This window comes from Staurois parvus, unplaced genomic scaffold, assembly GCF_062004578.1.
Source record: "Staurois parvus isolate SC_StPar_1 unplaced genomic scaffold, SC_StPar_1.0 ptg000142l, whole genome shotgun sequence".
Lineage (NCBI taxonomy): Eukaryota > Metazoa > Chordata > Amphibia > Anura > Ranidae > Staurois > Staurois parvus.
The window spans coordinates 2,682,653-2,707,214 of record NW_028317938.1 but is presented as its reverse complement, the minus strand read 5'-3'; the positions used below and the strand labels follow the sequence as shown (position 1 = coordinate 2,707,214).

The 24,562-nt window shown below is 43.0% G+C and overlaps 1 protein-coding gene across 2 annotated transcripts in view; it reads left to right on the top strand.

Moving 5' to 3' along the window:
• Positions 1 to 12,916: 12,916 nt before the first annotated feature.
• Positions 12,917 to 24,562, top strand: part of ITPR3 (inositol 1,4,5-trisphosphate receptor type 3) — a 465,627-nt gene continuing 453,981 nt past the window's right edge. Inside the window, exon 1 of one of the 2 annotated variants that reach the window (XM_089673590.1) lies at positions 12,917 to 13,285. In XM_089673590.1, the coding sequence (XP_089529716.1) occupies positions 13,191 to 13,285 (95 nt within the window). In that variant the 5' untranslated portion in view covers positions 12,917 to 13,190. The remainder of the gene's footprint in view (positions 13,286 to 24,562) is intronic. The other variant, XM_089673591.1, reaches the window with a different exon arrangement.

The following is a 24,562-nucleotide window of genomic DNA, read 5'->3' as shown; positions in this document are numbered from 1 at the left end:
CTACATCTAGTATTTTTTACATAGTTAGTCTGAAATAAGACAAAAGTCTGTCCAGTTCAACAATGAAAAAACAAACAAAAAAAAAGTTATAATCCTATACCCACAGTTGATCCAGAGGAAGGCAAAAAAAACCCCCAGCAAAGCATTATCCAATTTGCTGCTGCAGGGGTAAAAATTCCTTCCTGATCCCCTGAGAGTCCATAGCATATTCCCTGGATCAACTTTACCTATAAATGTTAGTATCCAGTTATATTCTGTGTATCTAGGAAAGAATCCAGGCCTTTTTTAAAGCGATACACGGAACATCTATTTTTTTCCATTCTTCAAGAACTATCTCTTTTAGAGCCTGTATGCTGGATGGAGAGTGATGTTCAACTTCTCACTTCAGAATTCCCCATAGATGTTCAATTGGGTTCAGATTAGGAGACAGGATCAGGAGATCAGGATACATACTTGGCCACACTGAATAACTTTCACCCTGTTCTTCTTCAGAAATGCAACAGTGGCCTTAGATGTGTGTTATGACTATTGTCATGTTGAAAAAGTGCATGACAACCAAGGGCATAGAGTGATGGTATCATGAATTCACATATGTAGTGCGCTCTATATTGAAAGAGAAGATCTTCTTCTTTTTCAGCATGGGCCCTGGAAAATTCTAGGTGGGCTTTTTTGTGCATGGGCTTTAGGAGAGGCTTCCTTCATGGACGTCACCCATGCATGCCATTCCTTTGCAATGTACACTTATTGTACATATTATGTCACGGGTAACAATCACCCCAGTTTGGCTTTCTACTTCTTTAGCTAATTGCAGTGAACTTGCATGGTGATTTTCTTCAACCCTTCTCTGTAGAGTATGTTAATTTCCATAGACGACCTGGATGTCTCTGTGAGATGGCTGCAGTTCCATATCTGTTAAATTTTTGCATCACTTTTGCTACAGTATTCTGACTGATAAGTAAAGTATCTTCTTGTAGCCTTCATTTTTCTTGTGTAAAGAAATTATTTTCTTTCTCAGGCCTTGTGACATTTCTCTTTAATGTGGTGCCATTGCTGACAGCATGAAATGGGAAGGGGTTTTCTTTGTTAAGTAATGCCCTTTTCTAATCAATTGTCTGCTGGACACCTGTTTAATGAATAATTAGGCTCACCTGTAGTTGAATTCTTGTTAATTAAGATTTTGTTGTCTAAAATTTAGCTTTGCTCCTAAGACTTTAATTGGGTTGTATTCATTTTTGCAACATGGTCTTGAAAGATTTATTTGTGCGTGCAAATTAGCAAATCTTGTTTGCAATCAATGGCCTGTATTTAGCAGTATTTCGTAGTATAGTGTCCCACAGAAAATGTTGATTCTGAAAGGAAAGTAAAGGGTTTTCTGACAAATCTGTTGGGGTGTACTAAATTATGCTGAACACTGTACATTGGACCAGCTTGGACCAATGTATATGTATACGTCTGGATGTGCCATACCTTTGGGATCCCATTTGAAGCTGTAAATCACTGTAATAAACATTGCTACTCCAGTGATCTCCACTAGCACCAGGTTCCATGCCAAGCAGCTGTCCTTCTTCTTTGTAAACACACAGGCTTGCACAGATATTCTAGAAACTTTTTATTATTGAATGCAATATGTTCTCTGATTGGATGGAGCAAGGGCGGACTGACAACTCATGGGGCCCCCGGGCAATAGGGGATCATGGGGCTCCTGTGTCCTTGCCCAAACTCAAAAAAGCCTATGAAAAAGGTACCAGGGGCATCTCATGGGCCCCCTACTGACACGGGCCCTCGGGCAGTGCCCAAATTTCCAAATGGTCAGTCTGCCCCTGGGATGGAGTGGGGCAGTTATGTCATGATCTCTACCGCATTCAATCAGAGAACATTCTGGCATGCTCTTTGATTGGATGTGTTCTCTGAAAGGTCGCCTGTGCTGGGTAGGGAACCTCCTGTGCTCAGTAAGAAGCAGTGCAGTGGTTTGGAGCAGGACCCAAACGCTAGTAGTGATGACTGAGAAGCAGTGGCTACTACAATGATCTCCACTAGCTTTCGGGTCCCATGCTGAATGGCTGCCCTGCTGAACCATAAACACAGGAGGCTGCTCACTCCGCATGTCTGCCATTTAGAGAACACTTATTTTTTCTCAATGAATGCAAGGTGTTTCCTGATTGGACAAGGTGGAGAGGCTGAGTGGTGATGTCATGATCTCCATCTTTTCCATTTAGAGAACATTGTGCATGTGCACTGACTGAACATGTTTTCTAACTGTGCAGAGTAGGCAGCCTTCCGTGTTCAGTAAGCTGCAGGGCAACAGTTTAGCACCTAGACGCTAGTTGAGATAATTGGAGTAGTAGCAAGAAGTCACAGCCAACTTCCCACAGTAAATGCATTGTGGATTGTGGCTCCAAATGTTTTGAGCAGCCCTGGGGATCATGTGATCACTATGAGATCACATGATCACAATGTCAACAAAGCTGTTATGAATGAATCTCATTCATAACAGCTGTGCTTTCTATACAGTGAATGACCCACAACTATCACATGACAACTGGGCCAATCACAGCACCCTGTATCATGTGATTAGCTGTAGCCAATCACAGATCACTAGTAATCACATTGTCACAGCTAATATGAATGTAACCCAGTGATCATCATTTGAATAGCAATCATAGTGCGAAAAAAAACCCTGATCACCCCCCCAGAGTAGTACAGTGTTACTATGATGACACTGAACTACTCTGATAAAAGTAAAAAAAAAAGAAACAAATGTAAAAAAGAAAAAAAGCTACAATAAAAATAAATAGTTAATAAAACATTATGTTTTAGGTTTTATTTTCAACATAACAAAAAAATACGACTTTAAAATAAAGTCACTATGCTTCTTAATAAATACCTCAGACTGTCTACTTTCCAAAAAGGGGTCATTTGGGGGGTATTTGTACTGTCCTGGCAGTTTAAGGCCACAACAAATCAGGATTGATCGATTTTCAAATATATACACATACCATAGTTTGTAGATGCTATACTTTCATGCAAACCAATTAATACACACTTACAGGTGAAACTCGAAAAATTTGAATATCGTGCAAAAGTTCATTTATTTCAGTAATGCAACTTAAAAGGTGACACTAATATATGAGATAAACTCATTACATGCAAAGCAAGATAGTTCAAGCCGTGATTTGTCATAATTGTGATGATTATGGCTTACAGCTCATGAAAACCCCAAATCCACAATCTCAGAAAATTAGAATATTGTGAAAAGGTGCAATATTCTAGGCTCAAAGTGTCCCACTCTAATCAGCTAATTAAGCCATAACACCTGCAAAGGGTTCCTGAGCCTTTAAATGGTCTCTCAGTCTGGTTCAGTAGGAATCATCATGGGAAAGACTGCTGACCTGACAGTTGTGCAGAAAACCATCATTGACACCCTCCATAAAGAGGGAAAGCCTCAAAAGGTAATTACAAAAGAAGTTGGATGTTCCCAAAGTGCTGTATCAAAGGACATTAATAGAAAGCTATTTGGAAGGGAAAAGTATGGAAGAAAAAGGTGCACAAGCAGCAGGGATGACTGCAGCCTGGAGAGGATTGTCAGGAAAAGGCCATTCAAAAGTGTTGGGGACTTTCACAAGGAGTGGACTGAGGCTGGAGTCAGTGCATCAAGAGCCACCACACACAGACGGATCCTGGACATGGGCTTCAAATGTTGTATCCCTCTTGTCAAGCCCCTCATGAACAACAATCTTACCTGGGCTAAAGAAAAACAGACCTGGTCTGTTGCTCAGTGGTCCAAAGTCCTCTTTTCTGATGAGAGCAACGTTTGCATCTAATTTGGAAACCAAGGACCCAGAGTATGGAGGAAGAATGGAGAGGCACACACTGCCAGATGCTTGAAGTCTAGTGTGAAGTTTCCACAGTTTGCTGATTTGGGGAGCCATGTCATCTGCTGGTGTTGGTCCACTGCGCTTCATTAAGTCCAGGGTCAACGCAGCCGTCTACCAGGAGATTTTGGAGCACTTCATGCTTCCTTCCGCAGACGAGCTTTATGGGGATACTGACTTCATTTTCCAGCAGGACTTGGCACCTGCCCACACTGCCAAAAGTACGAAAACCTGCTTCAATAACCGTGGGATTACTCTGCTTGATGGCCAGCAAACTCGCCTGACCTGAACCCCATAGAGAATCTATGGGGCAATGCCAAGAGAAAGATGAGAGGCATGAGACCGAACAATGCAGAAGAGCTGAAGGCCGCTATTGAAGCATCCTGGTCTTCCATAACACCTCAGCAGTACCACAGGCTGATAGCTTCCATGCCACGCCGCATTGAGGCAATAATTGCTAAAAAAGGGCCCAAACCAAGTACTGAGTACATACGCATGCTTATACTTTTCAGAGGTCCGATATTGATCTATGTACAATCCTTGTTTTATTGATTGCATGTAATATTCTCATTTTCTGAGATTGTGGATTTGGGGTTTTCATGAGCTGTAAGCCATAATCATCACAATTATGACAAATCACAGCTTGAACTATCTTGCTTTGCATGTAATGAGTCTATCTCATATATTAGTTTCACCTTTTAAGTTGCATTACTGAAATAAATGAACTTTTGCACGATATTCTAATTTTTCGAGTTTCACCTGTATTGTGATTTTTTTTTTTGCCAAAGATATGTAGCAGAATACATTTTAACCTAAATTTATGAATAAACTTTATTTTATTGGATATTTTTTATAATAGAAAGTATGAAATATATTTTTTTCAAACTTTTCAAACTGGTCATGAAGGGGGAAAATCCTTCCAGAGGTCAAGGGGTTAAAAGTCAGCAAGTACAGTATTTCTAGAATGTATTCTCTCTAGGGTGAAGATCTTTTTTAAGGGCCAGTTCACACTACATGTGTTTCCGTGTGCTTTTTTCTGCATCCAAAACGCACAGAAAGTAGGTTATATGGTTGTCAATGTCATACTTCACATCAGTGCTTGCAGTCCCAGTGCTTTCAAGTTGCAGAAAAAAAAAGTAGCACAGGCTGCATTTTTCCTGCATAGAGCATTACTGGAATGCAGTAAAATGCATCAAAACACACTGGAACATACCAAAAACGCACTGGAATGCACATGTCCCTATTTAAATTGAAGAAAAAGAGAGAGGGAAAAATGAACCAGAAAGCATCAAAAATGCACCAGAACACATCAAAAACACACTAGAATGTGTCAAAAATGCGCATGCAGAAACACATCTGGAATGCATCTGGACTGCATTTCTATAGTGTAAACTAACCCTAAGGCTCAGTTCACACTATTCCCAGTGGCCCATGTTTGCTTGGTCACAGCAGCTTCTTCATTTGAATGGGCTGCTGTGCTGCTTTTCCTGCAGGAAAAAGGTGAATGGAAACTCAGCTGCAGGGAAATCACATGTTCTTTTTGACAATGCGGCTTCCCTATGGTTCCCGCAACGGGCTGAGATGCGTCGGGGGTGTCATTCAGAATGAATGGTAGCCCTGGGCATCTTGCAAGAGAAGCATGATTCAGCTGAGGGAGGTTACGGGTACTGGAACAGTAATTGCCACTCCTGCAGCCAGCCCGCAAGTGTGAATCTAGCGTAAGGCTCAGTGCACATATATGCACTTTAGCGAGCCGCATTTGCTCATACTTGACAATCCATTAATTTGGGTGGGTTGCCGTGCCTGCAATTCCCACAGAAAAAGGTACATGCACTTTTCTCAAAATGTAGTCTGCAGGGAAATTGTTGCTCCCTAGGCAAGACCAGCCCCCCCCCCCAACAAAAATAATTTAAAAAATAAAAATGTTTATAAACAGTAGAAAATATTCAACAGTAGAAAAATGAACAAAACATGAAACTGCTAATTTTTTTTAATTTGCAAAAATAAGTGCCATAAGATACCACCCGCAACAATATTAACCACTTCCTGTCTGGTCCATCTACATATACGGCTGGACGCGAGCAGTGCAGGGGTGGTTTATAAACGGCCTCCCCGCCCCCTGCTCGTGCTCGGTCCCTCCCGCGATCCGGTGCCCGCTGTGTCCTCCGAACACAGTGGAATACCGATTGTTGTACGGGACCTCTGTGCGAGGTCCTGATCATGTGATCACATGAAGAGTAGTAAGCAAGATGTCACTTCTGACATCATTGCTTACTACGTGTGAAATCTGTGAATGATTACAGAGGTCACATGGTACAAGGCTATTCACAACAGCCTTGTACCATGTGACAAGCTGTGACCAATAACAGCTCACACAGTATTTCTCAATGGCTGCAAGAATGCAGCCAGAGAAGGAGAAATTATTGCTTTTACAGCCTTTATGGGTGTAAAAACAATCAGTGTAAAAAAGAAAAAAAAAATCTTCATAACCCCCACAAGTAGTACAGTGTCACCATGGTGACACTGTACTGCTAGGGTGACAGTATGTAAAAAAAAAAAACATAAATAATAATATTAAAAAAAAGTAAAATTAAAAAAAAAAAAATTATAATTTTTGGTTATAAACTAATTTGGGCTATTTTTTTTTTACTAAATAGATAACTGAATAGATTTTGGCCAAGATGTATGAAGAAGATTATTTATTTACAAAATTTTATAAGAAAAGCACTTTTTTTCTAAATTTTTGGACTTTTTCATTTATATACCAAAAAAATAAAAATCCTAGTGGTGAATAAATATCACCAAAATAAAGCTTTATCTGTCTCAAAAAAATGTAATTGTCATTCAAAGTGTGATAGCATGGAAAGCTGAGAATTGGCCTGGAGAGGAAGGAGGTAAAAGTGTCTGGACTTGAAGTGGTTAAAGACAAAATCAGTGTCATGGATGGACTGTATCTGTGGCTGGCAGTGGCAGTGTGACAGTTGCAATGAGTGGAGGTTGATGGATCCACACTCTGACAGATCCCAGGCTGGAATTACGCAGGCAATGGGGGGAGATAAAATGCTGAACTGAGTGATCCCACACAGTGACAGATCCGACACAACACACCACCACCAACACTGACACAGATCAGCAGGCCCAGCAGGCACTAGAAGAGCAGGCTGTGGGTTTGTGATGATGTCATCACTCACTGACCAGGCTGGGTCACACTCACACAGTCACGAGACAACAGATTCAGACATTACCTTCCTCCACAGGCCCAGCTTCGCCTCCGCTGAATGGGAAGAGAAGCGCTGGAATATCACAGTGTTCAGCAGCTGCCAGCCAGCTTGCAGTAAAAGACTGAGTCTGAGAGGAACACTGGAAGGAGCTCGGCTGCTACACTGGCCCCAGACACCTGGCATCTTCCTCTGTCCTTTCTTCCTCCCCTCTGCTGACCCTCCTCTAAGCTGAAGGATCATTCATGATGTGGTATCATCCCACACAGAGAGTGCCGGCCTATGCTGCACCCAGGTGCCCCCAGGTGGCAGTGCGCCCTAGGTGGCCGCCTAGTTTGCCCAGTGAAAGCACCGGCCCTGGATGCATGCACTTGCCCTCCGCCCTATAGCAGAAGTATTATATATACGTGATTTGCATTTCCGGATAGGGGGCGCACACACTCCCTACCCGTGCCGCTGTTGACTGATTGGGATGTCAATCACTGGGTCCCGGCCAGGACTTGGTGATCGTCGGTAGGGCTGAGAGGAGAGAGATCTATGTGTAAACAACACAGATCTCTCTCCTGTCAGCATGGACATGCTGCTTCATATCTCTTTGCACAGCAAAAGTAAAACACACACAGTACACAATGTGAAACACACACAGCACACTGTTAACCCTTTGATGGCCCAAGATGTTAACCCAGGGGTGGGCAAACTTTTTGACTTGAGGGCCGCAATGGGTTCATATATTGGACCCGGGGGCCAGACCAAGAGTAGATGAATGATGTGTATGTGTCATCCATAGTAAGTATAGTAATATTCCCCCATAGTAAGCATAGTAATTAATCCCCCATATAGTAATTCATCCCCCATAGTAATTCATCCCCCATAGTAATTCATCCCCCATATAGTAATTCATCCCCCATATAGTAATTCATCCCCCATAGTAATTCATCCCCCATAGTAATTCATCCCCATATAGTAATTCATCCCCTATAGTAATTAATCCCCCATATAGTAATTCATCCCCCATAGTAATTCTTCCCCCATAGTAATTAATCCCTCATATAGTAATTCATCCCCCATAGTAATTCATCCCCCATATAGTAATTTAGCCCCCATAGTAATTCATTCCCCAAATAGTAATTCATCCCCCATAGTAATTCATCCCCCATATAGTAATTCATCCCCCATATAGTAATTCATCCCCCATAGTAATTCATCCCCCCTATAGTAATTCATCCCCCCTATAGTAATTCATTCCCCATATTAATTCATCCTCCATATTAAGTCCCCAAGTCCCCCCTGTGTCAATTTACTTACCTTTGCTCCGCGCGTTCCTCTCGCCGTGTTCCCGCGCCGTTCCGGTCTTCAGGGCAGACTGTGAGAGGAGCCTAGCTCCCCTCACGTTCGTCACGCTGCCCCGCCTACACACATCCTGACAGCCATCCTGACAGTATCATGCTCCGCGGTCCAGATTAAAAGGTCCGCCGGGCCGTATACGGCCCGCGGGCCGTAGTTTGCCCATTGCTGTGTTAACCCCTTCCTGCCCAGTGTCATTAGTACAGTGTCAGTGCTTTTTAGCGCTGATCACTGTATTAGTGTCATTGGGATGTCAATGGCTGTTAGTCAGTTCCCCCCCAGTGTCAGAATGCCCACCGCAGTTCTGCTACAAGTCTCTGATCGCCACCATTACTAGTATAACAAAAAAAAAATTATCATTTAGAGACGCTATAACTTTCACATAAACCACTTATTGGGATTTTTTTCAGCAGACATGTAGCAGAATACATTTTGGCCTAAATTTATGAAGAAATTTTATTTTTTAAATTTTTTTTATTGAATTAATTATTGAATGTTTTATAGCAAAAAATGTTTTTTTTTTCTCGAAATTGTTTTGTTTATAGCGCAAAAAATAAAAAACGCAGAGGTGATCAGGGGCAGACTGACAACTCATGGGGTCCCCAGGTAATAGGGGATCATGGGGCCCCTGTGTCTTTGACGTCACTTCCGGTCATGCGCACTAGGTGGAACGCACGCTGACCTACAAGGAGGAAGCCATCTTCACATGCCATGAGGCAAGCTTAAGCAGCACAGGCGCCGAGAAGAGGTCGGAACCCGCGGTATATCGGCTGATGTCAGCGGTGGTTCCCTGGCCTCTCTGGCCTTGCATGGCAGTACTTATGAAGGACATCTTTTCCTCTCCTATTATCCATTGCGCAGGTGGTGAGTGGACTGTTACAGGACACTAGTTATATGGTCCTATGTGATCGATATGACCTATACATCTCATATAGAGTGAAAGCTCCTCCAGTGACTTTCCACATATTGTCTGTTTCACTACAGGATGGGGACATCATGGTGCTTTTCATAGGAAACAGGATATACCACGTGTATCTCAACAGGCAGAAGATCTCTTGGGATTTGTCTTGTTTTCCTTACAGAAAGTGGTGTGTAGTCCACATACAGTGGTGAAGAAACCATTTCAAGCAGTGCTCTGCTATTTGCATCTATCCTTCCATCCTGGTAACAAATGGGGCTTATTCTCATTTAAGAGCCCTAGGAAACAGTCGCTTATATTACAGATGAATGGGCCCCAACCATATGTGCCGGCATAGGAATGTACTGCATTTTATATATGACATTCATTTTTTGTCTCATATAGGCCTAGAGACATGCCTCTCTTTTTGACGCATACTGTGCTTGCTGCATTGCATACATGTGATATTTTATATCTATAGTATAATTTTTTGAAACTCCCTGCTTGGGATATAACCATTTTGGTAGTAGCATATGTCTACATATTTACAACATGTTACATGGTATACCTATGGTATAATTTTTGCATACACCTCCTGTGGGAAGTGTTCACCTATGCGCCAGTGCTACAAAGACTTTAGACTCTAGTAGTCACTGTCTTTGTTGCACATGTATTTAGACCGGTCTTGGTGTCATTTTAAATGGTTTTAGGTCTGTGTGTATTGTCTCATACTGAGGTGATGGTAAACCAGGGCGATTGCCCAAATGTCAAATTTGTATATGTAATAAAGCATAATTTGTGGAAATTTTTCTGAGTATCACATTCTGTTCATAATGTAGCCACTTTCTCAGTGAATTTCTTTTTACAACCCCCCCCCTTTTTTTTACATCTCATGGGGCCCCCTACTGACCATAGGCCCTCGGGCAGTGCCCTGTGTCCTTGCCCAAACTGAAAAAAGCCTATGAAAAAGGTACCAGGGGCATCTCATGGGGCCCCCTACTGACCCTGGGCCCTCGGACAGTGCCCGAGTTTCCAAATGGTCAGTTCGCCCCTGCAGGTGATGAAATACCACAGAAAGAAAACTCTATTTGTGGGGGAAAAAAAGACATAAATTTCATTTATGTACAGAGTTGCCTGGCCGCGCAATTGTCAGTTAAGTAACACAGCGCCGTATCGCAAAAAATGGCCTGGTCAGGAAGGGGGGTGGGTAAATCCTCTGGAGAGCAAGTGGTTAATTTACTTCTATTTTGATTTTTTTTTTATGTAGCAAAATACATTTTGCCCTACATTTATGACGAAATTTGATTTTTTTTTATTGAATATGTTTTATAGCAAAAAGTCAAATATATTGTTTTTTTTCTTTTCAAAATTGTCGGTCTTTTTTTTGGTTATAGCGCAAAAAATAAAAAACGCAGAGGTGATCAAATACCACTGAAAGAGAGTTCCATTAGTTCTATTAACAACAACATATAAAACCATTTATAACTCTGCTCAAAAAACGAAACCCCTCGTATATTGTTTTGTTACTGTATTGTCTCATGTACTGTCCCCCACTATCATGTACAGCACTGAGAAAACCTTTTGGTGCTATATCAATACTGTATAATAATAATAATAACTCTGCCCCAAATTACATCACCAATCTTGTCTCCGAATATCACCTAAAGTGTACTCTCCGCTCCTCCCACAACCTCTGCTTTCTAGCTCCCTTGTCTCCTCCTCCCATGCTCGTCTTCAGGACTTCTCCAGAGCTTCCCCCATCCTCTGGAACTCTGTACCCCAATCTATCAGACTATTGCCTACTCTGCCCACTTTTAGGCGATCTCTGAAAACCTATCTCTTCAGGGAAGCCTATCTTGCCTTCAGCTAATAAGGGAATCTTCTAATGATGATCCGCGAGTGTCAAACTGGTGGCCCTCAAGCTGTTGCCAAACTACAAGTCCCATGGGGAATTGCAAGATTGACAGTTACGAGCATGACTCCCAATGGCAGACGCATGATGGGACTTGTAGTTTTGCAACAGCTGGAGGGCCGCCATTTTGACACCCAATCAGTTCATCCCCCACAGTTATTACCTTTGTACCACCAGCCCCTCCCTCTTAGATTGTAAGCTCCAAGGAGCAGGGCCCTCCTATCCAGGGGTGGACTGACCATTTGGAAACTCGGGCACTGCCCGCAGGCCTGGGGTCAGTAGAGGGCCCCATGAGATGCCCCTGGTACCTTTTTCATAGGCTTTTTTAAGTTTGGGCAAGGACATGATCCCCTATTGCCCGGGGGCCCCATGAGTTGTCAGTCCGCCCCTGCTCCTAACCCTCTTGTATTGAACTGTATTGTCTCCCTTTATATTGTAAAGCGCTGCGCAAACTGTTGGCGCTATATAAATCCTGTATAATTATAATAATTAGTGTGAAAAAATGACATAAATTTCATTTGGGTGCAGCATTGAATGACCGCGCAATTGTCAGTTAAAGTAACGCAGCGCCGTATTGCAAAAAATGGCCTGGTCAGGAAGGAGGGGGAAATCCTCTGGAGGGCAAGTGGTTAAAAACATAGCCTCAGGGAAACCACATGGTATTTTTGATCATTTTGTGAGCTGAGATGCGTGGCGGTGTCATTCAGAATGAATGTTAGCCCACGTATAAGTCTGGTAAGGGGTAGGGGCAGACTGCACATTTGGAAACTCGGGCACTGCCTGAGGGCCCGGGGTCAGTAGGGGGCCCCATGAGATGCCCCTGGTACCTTTTTCATAGGCTTTTTTGAGTTTGGGCAAGGGCACGGGGGCCCCATGATCCCCTATTGCCAGGGGGCCCCATGAGTTGTCAGTCTGCCCCTGCTAAGGGGAGTGCGATTCAGGTGCGGTTGCAGGAACAGATGCGATTCCCGCGACCAGCCCGCACAATGTGAACAGAGGGTAAGGTAAAACATGTTTTGTCTTTATAACCACTTTCAGCTTTGGAAAGTTCAATGTGTTTGGAGTTAGAAAAGAGTCTTTCCTATGTTGCAATGCTTTGTTTTCTCGCTGACAAGTAGTTGAAGAGAAGATGCAGATAGCAGAAGTGAGAGATGACACAAAGCTGTGAGGAGAGTGTGAGCAGAGCTGTGAGGAGAGCTGTGAGGAGAGTGTGAGCAAAGCTGTGAGGAGAGCTGTAAGGAGTGTGAGGAGAGCAGAGGGCAGGGGCAGACTGACCATTTGGAAACTCGGGCACTGCCCGAGGGCCCGGGGTCAGTAGGGGGCCCCATGAGATGCCCCTGGTACCTTTTTCATAGGCTTTTTTGAGTTTGGGCAAGGACACGGGCCCCATGATCCCCTATTGCCCGGGAGCCCCATGAGCTGTCAGTCCGCCGCTGGAGGAGAGTGTGAGGACAGTGTGAGGAGAGTTAGAGTTGTGAGGAGAGTGTGAGGACAGTGTGAGGAGAGTTAGAGCTGTGAGGAGAGTGTGAGGACAGTGTGAGGAGTGAGGCAGGATGTCGAGTGTGTGAGGTGATGAAGACAGCATGGCTGGAGTTAATGCGCTGTGTGCCGGAGCCCAGGGGTGTGTCTGCACTGTACACACTATTTGCATTGAAGAAAACTTCCTGGTTGTGTACAGGTGACTAGAAAGAGAGAGAAGGAGGAGTGTGAGAGGAGCCAAGCCTGATAAGAGGGCGCCAGGACGAGCCAGCACACTCAGTCAGGAGGACGGGGAGGTGTGTTCTACACAGTGCCCACACCGACAGGAGAGCCCAGTAGCAGTGCTAGTCACTGTCCTCACACAGGACTAAGAGCCGGCTACACACAGGAGGACTATGAGCTGAGCCTGTTATGTGTACTCTCCATACACCTTCCTGAACTTTATTGCTGGGAGCCCCGACAACAAGATGACCATGAGTGAGATGTCCAGCTTCCTGCACATTGGGGACATCATCTCCCTGTATGCGGAGGGCTCGGTGTGCGGCTTCATCAGCACCCTGGGGTGAGTATGACTGATGACAGGGATGGCTGGAGGAGCTCGGATGACTGCACACAGGATTTGAATAGGCAGCCTGTGCTGTGCGGAGGATTAGGAGAAGATTAGCTGAGGAACAAGGCTGGGTGTGGGCAGGCACAGCATAGTAAAGGGCTATCTGTGGGGCAGAACAGGGCGGAAAGTTCCTGCAAGTAGTCCTTCTACACCAGGGGTCTCCAAACTTTATAAACAAAGTGCCAGGGTACGGTCAGACTTTAGGGGGCCGGACTGTGGCCAGTCGGAGAAGAAAGTGTCCTGGAATCAGTGGGAGTAATTAATGCCTCATCAACGGGAGGAATAATGTCCCGTCAGTGGGAGGAATAGTGCCCCATCATTGGTGTCAGTGGGAGGAATAGTGCCCCATCATTGGTGTCAGTGGGAGGAATAGTGCCCCATCATTGGTATCAGTGGGAGGAATAGTGCCTTGTCATTGGTGTCAGTAGGAGGAATAGTGCCCCATCATTGGTGTCAGTAGGAGGAATAGTGACCTATCATTGGTTTCACTGAGAGAACTAGTGTCCCATTGTTGGTGTCAGTGGGAGGAATAGTGCCCTATCATTGGTGTGAGTGGGAGAGATAATGCTCCATTATTATTGTCAGTGGAAGGAATAGTGCCCCATCATTGGTGTCAATGAGAGAAATAATGCTACATTATTATTGTCAGCGGAAGGAATAGTGCCCCATCATTGGTGTCAGTAGGAGGAATAGTGCCCCATCCTTGGTGTCAGTGGCAGGAATAGTGTCCCATTGTTGGTGTCAGTGGGAGGAATAGTGTCCCATTGTTGGTGTCAGTGGGAGGAATAGTGCCCCATCATTGGTGTCAGTGGGATGAATAGTGCCCTATCATTGGTGTCAGTGGGAGAAATAATGCTCCATTATTATTGTCAGTGGAAGGAATAGTGTCCCATCATTGGTGTCAGTGGGAGGAATAGTGCCCCATCATTGGTGTCAGTGGGAGGAATAGTGCCCTATCATTGGTGTTAGTGGGAGAAATAATGCTCCATTATTATTGTCAGTGGAAGGAATAGTGCCCCATCATTGGTGTCAGTGGCAGGAATAATGCCCCATTAATGGTGTTAGTGGAAGGAATAGTACCCCATTGGTGGTGTCAGTGGCGGGAGCTATGCCCCACTGTTGCTGATGGTGGGGGGAATAATGCCCCAAGGGACGGATAAAAGCAAGCAAAGGGCCACATCTGGCCCCCGGGTCACAGTTTGGAGACCACTGTTCTACATCATGACACACAGGGCTCCTTATATTATCCTAGCACTACTAAAGCTGTTTTCCTCGTGATGATGGCATGGTATCCTCTAATGAGACATGCTCAGGTGTAAATAGATGTGCGTGCTTCCGACCGGTTCACATTACACTGCGTTTTACTGTTCAGAAAAAATCGGTTCTGGATGGTGGTGCCTTCACTTAAAGCACAGAGCATTCTGTTTTTTTTTTTTTTTCCAAACTTCTCTTCTAAAAAAAAAAGAAAGAAAAAGATGAACATTTGGTCCGGGTTCACACTGATGGGGTGCGGAATTTGCATCAGTTTCTGTGCGATTTCTTCACTGCATCATAATCGCACCCCATTCATAAGAAACGCTGCGGTTGTGTATTTTAAGTTAACGACACCCCAAAATCAGTTTTCAAAACACGGTGCGATGTGTAGAATCGGATCCCATGTCACAAAAAAAGGGTCCTGTACTTTTTTGGTGTGGATGCGGTGAAATTTGAGCCATACAAAATCTATGACTCAAATTGCACTGCACAGAAATCGTATGTGATTTGCAGTGCGGTTCCTGTGTGAATCTCATGCGATGTGCCGCACTGCATCAGTGTGAACCCGGGCTTATACTCATCTAGGTGGATGCAGCATAATACATCTGTCCCCTGCTGCCTCTAAGACCAAGAACTGAGCGATCAAACACTGCTGATTGCTCCGTTCCAGTCTACAGAGAGCCGGTGATTATTTCTGCTCCGCCCCTCCTCTCTAAATTTAGTGAATCAACCCCACTGTGACATGTCACTGAAGTTAAAGCTGTGTTCCAGATATGGCTTGTTTTGCATTATTACATCAGACCAGTGTAAATCTGGGTATACATGCATAGTTTACTTTGTTCAGCATAAAAAGAAAAAGACAGATTCCCCAATCCACACAAGTGAGGTAGATGAAGGAATCCTCCCTGCTGTGCCATTGTATTTTGATCACTGGAGCGACAGGCCGTGGAGCGGGAGCAGCTGGCTCAGGATCACAGCGGCACTGAGAGGCTGAGCCAGCTGCCAGTCAGGGATGTAGGTGGATCCTGACAATAAAGTCGGGATCGCTCCAGGGTCTGGACCGGTTTAGTGACGTCAGCCGACAGCAGACTTTAGTCCGCTGTTGGCTGAAAACGGGTCCCAGAAGTGCATTCCTGTGGTGCATAGGAGAAGTAAGGCCAAAAGAGCTTTGGTCATGCATCACCTTTAAAGCTGCAGTTTAGGTGTGGCTTTTGTTGCATAATTACATTGGTTCAGCGTGGCCTACTGTAAATATGTGCCATAACTCTGGGATCCCCATGGAAGTGGGACATCACTGTATTAGGCACCACCATTATATCAATTGCCTTTGACTTGTGACCTCCTGTGTTTACTGAGCAGCATGGGACCAGGCTAGTAGTAGTGACCATTATAATGATTTCCAGCTTCCACAGGGGTTGGCCAGGTATGGCACATACATACTTAACCTCTTCACGCCGGCCAAACGCAAATGTGCGGCCTCCAGGCGTCTGGGCCTAGACGCCGAGCGGCCGCACATTTGCATTCTATTAAAAAAGAACATACGTGCTGAGATTGCGCGCCCTGTGCTCTCCCAGCACACATGTCCGGCACTCACGGAAAGGTCCCGATCTCCTCTTTCGATCAGGACCTTTCCCGATCATGTGACTGCCGTGACGGTGTGTCACGGTGGTCCCATGACCCTAAACCCCGCCCCGCCTTCCAGCTTCTGAAACCCTTAAAGGGCTGGGAGGCATCGGCATGAAGGGGTTAAAGTGGGACTTCACCCTTAAGGGGAAGTTCTGCTTTATGCCCTCCTCCCCCCCTCCTCTTCTATGTTTGCCACTTTTTTTGGGGGGTGGGGTGGGGGTACCTGGTTTTGACAGGTACCTGCCTCCACTCTTGGTCAGACCCCTGCAGCGGATCTGCCAGAAGTTCTCTTTCCTCCTCCCCTCCCTGCAACATTCCGGGACATGTCACAGAACCCAGAAGGCTTTAGGACCATTCACAAAGAGTAGTGCGGCTCGTGCATACACAGTGGGATGCCAACTGTGGAGCCGCAAGGAATCACAACCAGCTGCTCACAGTAAACCTTCTGGCACCAGGGACCCAAAGACTGACGAAGAACCGGTTCAGGTGAGGACAGCGCTGGATCCCTGGACAGGTAAGTATCTTTTTATTAAAAGTCAACAGCTACAGTATTTGCAGCTGCTGACTTTTAATTTTTTTTCAAACAGGGTAAAGAACTGCTTTGGGCTGGGTACACATGAAGTGAAATTCAGCTGGTTCAGCAGAGACGTGATGAATTTTGATCTGTGCGTGGCAGGGGCAGACTGACCATTTGGAAACTCGTGCATTGCCCGAGGGCCCGGGTTTAGTAGGGGGCCCCATGACATGCCCCTGATACATTTTTCATAGGCTTTTTTGAGTTTGGGCAAGGATACAGGGGCCCCATGAACTCCTATTACCCGGGGGCCCCATGAGTTGTCAGTCCGCCCCTGGTGTGTGGCCCTCCCTGTTCAATGGAAGTCGGTTGGTAGAGCAACTTCTGTTAAATGGGACTGTTAAAAAAATGTCATTTGATCAGTCACTGTATTATGCACTGATTATTGTACTCTGACAGCAGGGAGTCCCCGCTATCAGAATACAGTATACAGTAGCACAGCAGGTAGGATTCCTTCATCTACCTCACTTGTGTGGATGAGGGAATCTGTTTGTTTGTTTTTTTTTCGCTCAGCCCTCTGGCTGAACAAAATAAACTGTGCATGTATATCCAGATTTACACTGGTCTGATGTAATAATGCAAAACAAGCCATACCTGGAATACAGCTTTAACTTCAGTGAAATGTCACAGTGGGGTTGATTCCCCTAAATTTAGAGAGCAAAATCTGGTGCAGCTGTGCATGGTAGCCAATCAGAGTCCAACCATATTCAATACAGCTTTGACAATAAAACCTGGAAGCTGATTGGTTTCTTTGCAGAGCTGCACCAGATTTTGCACTCTCCAGTTTTATTAAATCAACCCCAGTGTGACATCTCATTCATTTGTGTACATGGCAGCTGATCTGTGGTGCTTAGAAATGCAAACAGAATCAGAGCTGCCAGTGCACTGTGGTGCAGGATGAAAAAATGCTGTCATCTTGCAGATTTCTTCACCACAGCTCACACAAAAGCTGCATGTAAGTGTGATAAGGAAACACAGAAAACAGCCATTTTCTGAGTGCCCTTGCCCAGAGCTGCATTTTTCTATGGCAGGGTGTGTAAATAAGCCCTAAAAGTATAACTAATGGTAAACGTTTTTCTTTTAGATTTGGATAGAGTGGTGAGGTGTTACAACCACTGCTGTCTGGTCCCCGTTAGAGATATTCACCTTCTAATTGTCATGATCCACAATGTCACTGGGAATGAAATGTCCCTGCCAGGAAAACACAATGATTATTGCTATAGCCACTGGCAATAATCACATCCTAAAAATCCAACATGCTGGTTGTACCCAAGTTGATCGATGGACTGACTTGGGTACAATCATATGGATCGAAGCTGGTCCCTGCTGAACTGGCCAAGATTTGAACCATCTATGGCTGGCTTAAGACCTTTACGTGCCGTTACCTTTATGTTGCAAAATCTGGCATTGTCAGGCATAATTCTGTATAAGCCCTGGCTCACACCACTGCGACTTTTCATGTGACTTGACAGTTCAAAGTCACCCCTTTAGCAGCAATTGATTCAAATCATTGCAACTGAAGTCACAGTGACTTTGAAGAAGGTTCCTGCACTATTTTTGTACGACTTCATCACAACTGTTAGGCTGCATTCACACTTGAGCGATTTGTAGCCTGAAGCTCGAGGCTCCAAAAACGCTCAAACTAAAAAAATCACTTGTTCAATGTGGTGTCTGTTCGTGCATTCAGGTGTGAACAAGCACCATTGAGAACAATTGATTTTTTTTAAGTTTGAGTGTTTTTGGTGCTTCAGGCTTCAAGCTACAAATTGCTCAAGTGTAAATGCAGCCTAAAATGAAATTGCACAGAGTGTCAGCAAGCCACAATGAAGTCGCACTGAATAGTCAGCTCTGAAGTTGCAAGTAGTGCGATTTCAAAGCTGCACTGCTGTGAACCAGGGCTAACTGTACATCAGATAACTGATATTCCCAGCCACTGCAGGGCTATTTGTTTTCCAGACATCCCAGTATACACCTGATGAGCTTTGTTGTTTACTTTGGTGTCAGAAAAAAATATGTTAAGATATGTTATCTTAACATATAAATAAGATATGTTAACATTACACTAAAACTTTTACAAATAATATAGGCACTTACAACCTTTTGTTTTTCTTTTTTAAAAATTCGGGTGTTCACCTTTTGTTAGACTAGGCCGAAAATGGGAAGATAATTACTCATATTGCAAGGATGTAATTATGCGCTTAGATCTGCTCCCAAACAAGAAAGTGTTTGGATGTATGCACATTTTAGGAGATGATGATTCCCTTTCCTCTTAGAAAAGCGAACAATTAGCATCTGGCAGTGTAGAGACTTTCCAAATGTTGGAAGATCTCCACACACATACACACATATAACAAGCACTTCAGACCTTCACTATGGCCCTACAGTTACATCCTGCATGGCTTAATAGTCTCCTGATTCATGATACCTGTTTTCTAGACTGTCACATTGCTTGCAGCTATTAGGCCAAGCATTGGCTCCCTACTGTAAACATTGCTGAACTGTTCAAACTTGCTGACGTAGAAGGTATAAAACAATGGGAATTGTATGTGCTGGTGCCAACCAACAGCAAGAGATTATTACCATGGTGTTTTGTTTTCTTTATGTGTCGATGTATTGAGTATAAATGGTTACAAAATACAACTTTAGGACACTGTCACTCAAAAATAAAAGGTCTTATCTGTTGTTTTTTTACCCTTTCTCCACTGTAGACTAATATTAGCACAGCCATAATTCAACAGCTTTTTCAAGAGATTTTCCTTGAGATGCACTAGATGACTTTTTTGGATTATTCAAAGAAACAAATCAAAAAATGGTTTAGTGGATGTGAAAGGAAGTTCCTATGATAGAGGATGTTCAGAACAGCCAGTAGCAGTAGCAAAGTAATGGGGAGCACCAATCAATTTGCTGCTGATATAGCACAGCTATTTATTGGCTGTTCTTTGAACATCTGCTATAGACTTGTGTTCCCAGGAGCTTTGTTTTGAGTTTGCAAAACCTTTTAATACATTTTTGAAGCCCTCATGAAGTTGGATTTTTTTGGCCCTCCCACATGTATTAGATACTTTTTGCTTTCTTGTGAAAGAAATAAAAGACTTTGGACTCATAAGACTTCTCTTTAATACGCTTGTTGGTTCAATTACACATTGATATGTTTGATTGGGTGACCCTGCTTCTTGGTGGGCACCTCATTTTGTGGAGAGCCTCTGAACCCAAGCTACTAGGCTCAGACAATGACTTTTGTCGCCATTTGTGCCCAGCACCTCATTTCTACCCTTCCTTCATCATAGTGATAGAGAAAATAAGAGTATAGTACACATAACAGGGTTTTATTTTATAGTGTAATAAATGGAATATTGTGGATGGCACTAAACGGAAATGGAGTTACACTTTAATGGAGTCAGGACATGAATACAGCAAGAATGTGTGTTGGAAAGTGTGTAGGTGTTAACAGACTGCAGTGTGGCCGCACAGTGAGTAAACAGTGAGTATTTTGCCAGTATTAGGATAGAGTACAGCACAGTGAGTTTAAAGGGTGCGGTACTTAGATGCTGTGCCATAAAACATACTTTAGAGCACAGGTATAAAACAGTATCTTGCATATATTTGCACATATTTGTATGAGATATACATATATATAAATGTGTGTGTGTGTTACCAGCATCATGTATGTTAATGTACTAAGCATACATCAATGCTTGTTTAATGCATGTACTGTACTCCTACCCACTACTAAAGCTCTAGAAATACTTGTCTCACTGGTCTTTCTGGACTAATACCCTACAGGTTTAAATAGTTTCCTGAATAACTGTAGTTTACCTATTTCAATGCTAATGACATGGAGACCATTTAGAAAGGCATTAGTTCAGATTTAGTGTGTTTAATGTGCCCAGCACTGAAATAAAAACATCAAATACATAAAAACTATGTGTTTAAACTCTTTGTTAGATGTTTGACTAAAGTGAAATCATCAAATATAATACATATTTTGAAACACATGATTTGTTTTTTATTTTACATGATGGCGCACACTATCATCAAATTGTTTAAGGGGATAATTAAGCCCAGAAGCTATTTGTGGGATAAATAGGAAAGAGCAGAGGTTTTTTTATCATACGTATTAGTTCAGATGTAGAAAATACGGGTATAGACAGATCGTCTGACTCAAAGCTTTGGTTGATAATCCGTGCCTGATTTGTAGATAACCAAGCAAATGAGAGTGAACTGTTGCCTGACCAATCTGATTAAAGGTGCCATATATGAATGCAGATTGCATTGCTATATTATCGTTTGTTCAGTTAAATTGTCAGCAAATTGCCAGCACTAAAGCAGAACTACACTGCATCTGAGCACCACAAAGCAAAAATGCTATTTCATTTATTTTTAATATTCAGAGCTAATGCACCCATCCATCCATGTCTCCATGCTTTATTTTACTGAGAAAAAAACACCCCCTGGTATTTTTGGTCGTGACCATTTTGAGTAAGGGCAGATTATTAATGTGTAATTTACTTCCTGGAATCCATCTGCACTTAGTTCAGGCGTACAAGCAGGAGGGGGTCCTTAGCTGAGAAAACCCCTCCTGAACACTCCTGGGATGTACATCATTTGCCTAGAAATGGAAACCAGGAAGTAACTGAAGAAGTGTAAAAAAAAATAGCTGAAAACAAGGAAATGTGATATACGTTCCTATCTATTTACTAATGCAGCATAAGGATTAAAAGTAGTCAATGTTGATTGAGAGAGTGAAGTTTCCTTAAGTGAATGGGAGAGAAGCCTATAAAAAAGAATGGTTAGCCAGGTCTGAAAATAAAAGCTAAAAGGCTAACCAGTACATAGTTTATTGTCTTGTCTTTTAAATTTAAAGGTAAAAAATACGAACTATAAATGGTAGAAACATGGTAGATTTCAAGGGTTTGTTAGAAAAGTGATTAGAATGATCAATGTTAAAAAGGCCATTGTCATAGAAGAATTTGTCTTTCTATGTGTGTAGGGACATCCCTACAAGCCCTGTAACCTCGCCATGGTTCTCATGGAAACCTGCTCTTGGCCACCCTTCTTTAGATTGAACTTATGCTTCTTTTGTTTTGTGAACTTGGCTAAAAACTGTCCGCATTTGTATTCTGAAACTTCAGTGCTGTTTGGCATGGCTGAAACATGCTGCTTTAGGAGTGCAATTGCCAGGCACCACAATACTTCCCAAAGGGCCTGGCACCTTGCCACTGAGCTGTGGAATCCCTATTATATGCTTTTTCTGCATTTGGATTTAGAATTAGCTGGGTTGATTTTTTCCACTAACTGACTGGTATGACATCTGAGCCATTTTTTGATTGGATGGTGATTAATTTGCATTCTTTCTGCCACAGTCATATTTGTGGTTTCTAAGGTATGCTGTGCAGGATTTGTAATACAGTCTCTAAGGTTATACTATCTTAGGTGTACCATTGTAACAGTAGTAAACTTTCTTTATCAATGTTTACATAATTCCCCCCAAATATACCTGCAATTAATATAATGGCTAGGAGCTGGAAATTCAAATTTAATTGGTTTCTTGGAAGCACAACAGTCAGTTCTTAAAGTGTTACTAAACCCACAGCAGTGAAATCAGTCTGTATATGCAGTAAAGCATGCTTGTAATACTCACTGTGGAACCTAATGGGTTAATCCTCTGCATTGTGTAAAAAGGATGTTTGATCCTTTCTTCTCTGCCACTCCTCTTGTTCAAATGACCACCTGATACAGACGGAATTCGTAGTCATGTGCCCATGCTCAGTTTGGTGTGTATTGCTAGAGAGGTTTTTTTTTTTTCCTCGGGAGAGTGCATGTGATCAGCACAGGGCCAATCAGCACTGTCCAGACAGAAGGTCAAGGGTTTCACATCCTCCTAGAGCAGAAAGAAAACTCCTACAAGCTTTAACCAGTGCTCTGCTGAAGTCACAAGACTGCTCTAACTTCTGATGAGAAAAGGTATTTAGCAGTTTATATTTACTAAAATAATTCCACTTCCATGTTCTGTGTACTGTGGGTGACCAGATATAGTTAATGTAGGGTCTTGGTTTTAGTATCACTTTAAGGCCTTGTTCACACCAATACATGCAGAAAAACTGATGGAAACTGAAGCGCAGATTTCACTTGCAGAGACGTCAGTTTACATCAGTTTTCATGCAAGCTTCAGTGAGTTTTATACACATTGCAAATTCCTGTGCAGAAAAAATCCACACATGATACCAGTGTGGTAGTCTGAACAGGGCACATAGAGAACAATCATTTTTTTGTTCCCTTGCAGAACGTGTGCAGAAAAACTAATGTAAACATAGTGTGAAGGAGGTCTAAATGACTCACTGATATGTGACACTCAGCATTTAGGCTCCATGCACACTGGCTTAAAAAAACACTGCTCCTAGAGAAGTGTAGCGTTTTATCTATCGAAGCAGCTAATGCTATCCTATGTGTCCATGCACATTAGGTCATTTAGAGGCTTTTTTTTAAGCTCAGTGTTTAGAGGCAGAAAAACTCTTCTGTTTTTCATTTTTTAGAGCGTTTGATAGAAAAAGCAATAAACGCTCCTAAAAGCTAGTACAAAAAAATGCTCAAAATTAGTGTTTTTTTCTGCTAAGAGCGTTTTTTAAGCCAGTGTGCTTGGACCCTTCAGTAGACTGTTGACTAGTGATATAATGCACTAATTAATTAGTGATGTATCCTAGAAAATACCAGTTTGTTGTGTACATTATTTGTACATACCAGGAGAATTTTGATAAGCTCTCCTTCTCCTCAGCATGTCATAGCAATTGCTGGTAGTGACGAGCGAGGACTTAGACGACATCCATTCATATAAACATGCACCTGTTACCATATTTACTTTCAGAGTAAAAGCATGTGACATCTTTTCATAAAAAGGCGTTAAACATTAAAAATATTACTCAGCACAACACTACTTATGGTTTGATATTGATGTTCTGTGGAACATGTGAACTAAAATAAGGCTGGGTGCAGACATCAATCCATTCTGGTGGAGATAGGATATTTCATATATAAGCAGCCCCCCAGTTTTAGAAACTGACACATTGGTTTTAAGGTTGTATTTAAACATAGAAAGTCTTGCAATTAGAAACTATACAGATGATCTTTTTTGAGTTGCCTTTATGCAGTAGATGTGCCAACTGATGTATATGAGGAGTTATGTTTCTGTGTGTCTTTGTTACGCGTGTTAGTGGTGGAATTTTCCTTTTTAAATTTCTGGTTAGTAACTTCAGTGTGTCATACTGTCATACTGGTATGTTTCAGAATTCCTATTCATTTGTAAAGGGAATGTCATGCTAAAGTGACAGCAAACATCCATCTGAATGGGTTAAAGAAAGCTATGTCTCTGTGGCCTGCAGATAAAGAAAGGAAACAAGTGTGGGAAAAGGGAGGAGAAAGGGCCAGGATACAATGTGTCTCTTTTTCTGTTCATCTAGTCATTGGCAATCATTCATGTTTAAAATTAGTAACTTATTCGGGGTATATGCAATATTTTAACATTGCAGTTATGTCTGGATTAGGGAATGTACTTCTGATATTATAGCTTTATTGCTTAAAGTGGTTCAAAATGCTGAAGATTTTCTTTGTCCTTCATGCATTCTCTGCATGAACTTATAAAACCTTCAGTGTGCAGCAGCCCCCTAATACTTACCTGAGCCTGATCTCGGCCCAGCAGTGTGTGTGGGAGATCTGGCCTCCACTGCTGTCAATCACAGCCAGTGAGGAGGGAGCGGGGGGGGCAGGGCCGAGCTGTGCAC